At 36.8% G+C, this 5,469-nt stretch overlaps 1 protein-coding gene across 1 annotated transcript in view; it reads left to right on the top strand.

Annotated features, from left to right (window-relative positions):
* Ipo11 (importin 11) overlaps positions 1-5,469 on the top strand; it is a 136,842-nt gene that overhangs the window by 55,666 nt on the left and 75,707 nt on the right. Inside the window, exons 17-20 of the mRNA XM_029544005.1 lie at positions 584-617; positions 1,273-1,313; positions 1,959-2,075; positions 4,936-5,049. Coding sequence (XP_029399865.1) covers positions 584-617; positions 1,273-1,313; positions 1,959-2,075; positions 4,936-5,049 — 306 coding nt within the window. The remainder of the gene's footprint in view (positions 1-583; positions 618-1,272; positions 1,314-1,958; positions 2,076-4,935; positions 5,050-5,469) is intronic.

Here is a 5,469-nt window from a genome sequence, read left to right as displayed (position 1 = left end):
CTGGAACTCACTCTGTAGACCAGGCTGGCCTCGAACTCAGAAATCCTCCTGCCTCTGCCTCCCAAGTGCTGGGATTAAAGGCGTGCGCCACCACCGCCCGGCGATTTATCAGTCTTTAAAGCCATGTTTGATGCTGTGTCCCACTTCAAGCCCATTGCGGGCGGTGCAGGCTCCCAGCCACCCTTCACTTCCAGCTCACCAGCTTCTTTGTTTGACTGCGTCTTTATTTTCTTGTTTCCCTGGTGTCTCCTGCATGCTATTTTCTTTTGGTCCCATGCTTTCCACTTACCTAGTGGCAATTAGTTTTCTTCCTGGAAATATTTATTGCCGTAAAGGGTTTTTAAGCAATTATGGAAAACTTAGACAGATCAGTGATAACGATAATAATATTTGTTCTTTTTGTAACTTGTTACAAACTAAGGGTAACATCCTTTCACATGACATATGCCTTATGACTTAATATTAACAAAAACAGGAAAGAAAATGGTTTGGAATAATTTGGCTGTCATTAAGTATTAATGATGTTCAGTAGTTCTAAGAATGATTAAAAACTTATACTGTACTTTGATTTTTTTTTTTTTAGGTCCGAATTGAAACAGCAACAACTCTGAAGTTAAATATCCTTCAATTTTTTTTTTTCTATTTGCAAGGGTTTTTTTTTGCAATTTTTAAAAAAATTTAATTTGTTTTATTTATTTTATGTTATGGGTATTTTGCCTACAAGTGTGTGCCACATATGTGCCTGATTATTTGAGTGGGCAAGAAAAGAGAGAGCATCAGATCCCTGGAAATGGAGTTGGTTATGTATGGTTGTGAGCCTCTCACAGGGCTGGGAAGCAAAGCCAAACCTGGACGAACAGCGCCGCCCTTCTAACCCATCCCTCTAGCCCTGCTGTAACTAATTAAAACTAATAATAAAACCTAGAAAACTTAAAGGACTTAATCACAAAGCAGTTAAACTTCTTTCATATTGTTGAATCAAAGTGTCACATAGCCCCGCCTGGCCTGGAACTCTACACACTTGAGACCTGCCTTCAACTTCTGGTCCTCCTGCCTCTGCCTCTGCCCCTAGTGTTTGGGTCAGAGGTCTGCACTGCCTCACTGAACCTTAAGTTCAACATTCTAAAACTGGTTATTTTATGAAATTAATTTTTAGGATAGTTAAAATATATTTTTACAAAAACATATGTATTTATTTCAATAATTTAATGTAGATGTATTTTTATCTTGGTAAGTTTCATGTGTTTTCAGTATTCCTTAACTGCTTTTTACCTGTTGATGATTTTGAATTTAGGACAGATCAGTTTTTACCGGTAAGAATACTGGTTTCCAGGTTTTGTCATATTATGTCTTTAGAGTTATATTGGTTTATAACTGTAATTTATATGTATTTGTAACTTTAGAACTGTACATTGTTTACTTTGTGTGTGTGTGCGTGCGTGCGTGTGTGTGTGTGTGTGTGTGTGTGTGTGTGTGTGTGTATGCTTCTGGCGTGTTTGTGGAGGTCAGAGGAGAACTTGAGGTTTTGGGTTTCTTATATTGGAATAACTGGTATCTATCACAGAATTCTGTACTTACATGCAGCATCTGGTAAAGACTGCATTGGTTCAGTGGCCTGTTGAGAACAATAGTTAATGTTCTTATTGCTTTAATTCATAGCCTTTTCTTATTATCTGCAACGGGCTTTTATGGAAGTGTAGTTACAGGGCACTGTTGACAGCCAAGTTGACAAAGGCACAGTTTGGACTAGTCTTTTAAACACCCCAGCTTGTGGGTAATTAAGATCTAATGTGTACACATTTAGCAGTAGTAAAGAAAAAATGGTGGCGTTGTATGTTGGCAGCTTGTTTTAAGTATCGCTTAGGTTTTGTATTTTTGTCTTATTGCTTTGACCTGGTTTGTGTTTTTATACACAGACATCTACATTTTGTAAGCTCTGTTCTTTCTTCTTCTTGCAGTATCTGGAAACCATGTTCACACTACTTTTTCAGTTGCTGCAGCAGGTTACAGAATGTGATACAAAGATGCATGTGTTGCATGTCCTTTCCTGTGTGATTGAAAGAGTCAACGTGCAGGTAATTTTGTGAAACAAAAAAATAAGTGTCAGATGAGAGAATGCATATTTAATGTCTATGCTTTATATTGTGGAAAAGCTAAAGTATTCTTAAAATGTTTTTAACATATATGTTATCATTTCATTTATGTGTTTTTCAGAATTGATATTTATATTTGAATTTATTAAAAGTGACTAAGAGAAGCCAGTTGTATTGGTGCATGCTTGTAACCTAGCAACTGGGAAGCTGAGGCAGGAGGATGATTGAGAGTTCAAGTGATAGTAAGACCTCGTCTCCAAATACCAAAGTAAAATACTTAAGAATATTTAAATATTAAATATTAAAATTATATCTATGGTGTGGAGGTATTGAGAAAGTAATTATAATTTTGAACTCAGCAAGTTTACAGGATTTCATGATATGAAATTAATGTAAATCTCTAATATAGAGTATTATACATTTCTAGTAATTTATTGTTTAAAAGGTGGTTATAAATTCAAGATTTGTCCATTTGTATAAATCTAGCTAGATTATTCTTAAAGATTTTTTTTCATGTGTCTCCTCAAAATGCCATTTCATTTTTACTTCACACAGAGCTCCAGGTATATGCTATAAATTAAAAAAATAAATAAATAAATAAATAAATAAATAAATAAAAACCAAGATAAGAAATGGTTAAAAATACCAGTTCTTTCATTCTTTTTTAACTTTTGTAATCTTTACATAAGTTTATTATTCTTGTCTATTTACCCTTCAAACTATCTTTCACTCTTAGAATTTGATTTTATCTGATTATCGTATTTTAGTGAAGTCATTGTCTTTGTACCATAGGGTACAGTTACTTGAATATTAATCCTTATTTTTGAAAAACTTAATTTTTTCACATTTTATGTATTTGTTTTTATTGGTATGGATGTTTTGCATGTCTGTCTTCACCATGTCCATGCCTGACACCTGAGGAGAACAGAAGAGCAGCTTGGATCCCCTGAGATGTGGATGTGTGTGTACGTGCACATGCCCTCATGTAACTGTGTAACGCCTGGGAATGACACTCGGGTTCTCTGCGAGAGCAGCCAGTGTTCTAAACTGCTGAGGCAGCCCTAGACTCATAGCAAATATTTGAGAAAAGCGCAATTCAGTGATTTCATTCTTGAGGCACTATAAGTCTCTAATTGAAATAAACATGCTGTCAAGTTTTATGACAAGCAGTCTTTGAGCTTCCACATTTCTTAAGAAAAAGAAGAAAATTGAAGGTCTTCTGTGGAATGTGTGCCAAATTTTATCTAAAAATTGAAATATCATTTAGGATTTATAATAGTTTTTAAACGTCCTAAAGAAAGGACCCTTGTTAAAAATCATTTGTTATATTTTTGCATATAGATATATAAAATATATATTTGGGGGAGGTATTTAAGATTGTATTATTTATTCACCTAAAAAACAACATATACACTCCACTGCAGCAGCAACATATGCCCATGACATATTCAGTAAATGTGGGCCTTCCTCTGTAATTTAAGAACTATCTCTACAGAAGGGAAACGTGACACAGAACTTCTAGTTTAGTAGAATATTTGAATTCGATTTTTTTAATTGGGTATTTTATTTATTTACATTTCAAGTGTTATCCTCTTTCCTGTTTTTCCCTGAAATCCCCTATCCCATCTTCCCTCTCCTGCTTCTTTGAGGGTGCTAATCCACCCACTCCACCACTTCCACTCCCCGTCCTAGCATTCCCCTACACCCTGGGGCATGGAGCCTTCACAGGACCAAGGGCCTCTCCTTCAGCCCTTCTTAGAAGGGGGAACAAAATACTCGAGGGAGAAAATATGGAGACAAAGTGTGGAGCAGAGACTGAAGGAAAGGCCATCCAGAAACTGCCCCACCTGGGGATCCATCCCATATGCAGCCACCAAACCCAGACACTATTGAAGATGCCAACAAATGCTCGCTGACAGGAGCCTGATATAGCTATCTCCTGAGAGGCTCTGCCAGAGCCTGACAGAGGCAGGTGCTTATAGCCAACCATTGAACTGAGCACAGGGACCCCAATGGAGGAGTTAGGGGAAGGACTGAGGGAGCTGAAGGGGTTTGCAACCCATAGGAAAAACAACAGTATCAACCATCCAGACCTCCCCAGAGCTCACAGGGACTAAACCACTGTTGCATATTATATGCCCATGGTTTAACATGAGGTGGATCCTTAAGTGCATACTAAAATGCATACTATTGACTATTCATGCCTTGTTGTATACCAAGATGAATAATCTTGAACTCAGACCACACCAGTTGGTTACTTCATAAATGTCCATTTTTATTTCCCAGCCTCTGGCAGTCACCATTCTACTCTGTCACTAATGTGACTATTTTAAATATTTTTTTGGAAGTGGAATCATTCATTGTTTGTATTTCTATGTCCGATTTCATTTAGCAAACCTTTAAGGTTTGTCTAGATTGCCGGATATTACAGATTTCTTCTTTTACTTTTAAATGCTGTGTAATATGCTCAATCATTCTTGTGTATCCTGCAGGAAACTGAAGCATGTGGATGTCAGTTAGTTATATAGCATGGCTTCACATTCTCCCCTGTACTACTTTAAGTGTTATTGAGATGATGTAATCAGTTGCCACCCTGCACTGTTAGTGATTTAATAGCTAGAGTGCATCCCCACACACTCTGCATAGTTTCTGTCCAAGGTTGGTTGGACCCAAGGATTCATATACTATATACTATGTATACATATAAAATGTATCTTTAATTTAGTAAATTAGTATTAAGTGATTTATTGCCTAACATTTCACAGTGCTTGCCAGGTTTCTCATGGTATATTGCCTTTCTTACTAAACTATCCTGTTGTTTCCCTTTTTGTCTGTCTTGTAGATCCGACCATATGTAGGGTGTTTGGTACAGTATTTGCCTCTTCTCTGGAAGCAGAGTGAAGAACACAACATGTTGCGATGCGCTATTCTGACAACACTTATCCACCTTGTTCAGGTAAGTGACTCTCCAGTTCCTTAGGTTGGTTGTTTTTATTTTTTACCTCATTGTTTTCATGTGATTTAATATTCATGAAAGTCTTCATGCTACTTTCAGGCTTTTAAAATGTATAATCTGTACACTTTCAAAAATGCCTGTCATCTATTTAGCGCATTTCCAAGGGTATTTGAAAATATTCTCTTCTTAAAAAGGCATTTAGTGTTTTCCAGTGGAGTTAGCCCCATGACCCGTGTGCCCACATGGATTCTGTCTTGTATCTAGAGTGTTTCAGCATGAACTTGCTTTGCAGTGTACAGTTTTCCTGGCTTTAAAAACTTTTCCTTTTCTTTTCTTTTTTTTTTTTTTTTGGTTTTTCGAGACAGGGTTTCTCTGTATAGCTCTGGCTGTCCTGGAACTCACTTGGTAGACCAGGCTGGC

This window comes from Mus pahari, chromosome 11 (assembly GCF_900095145.1).
Source record: "Mus pahari chromosome 11, PAHARI_EIJ_v1.1, whole genome shotgun sequence".
Classification (NCBI taxonomy): Eukaryota; Metazoa; Chordata; class Mammalia; order Rodentia; family Muridae; genus Mus; species Mus pahari.
The sequence above is the reverse complement of the archived record's forward strand: the minus strand, read 5'-3'. Positions and strand labels throughout refer to the sequence as shown.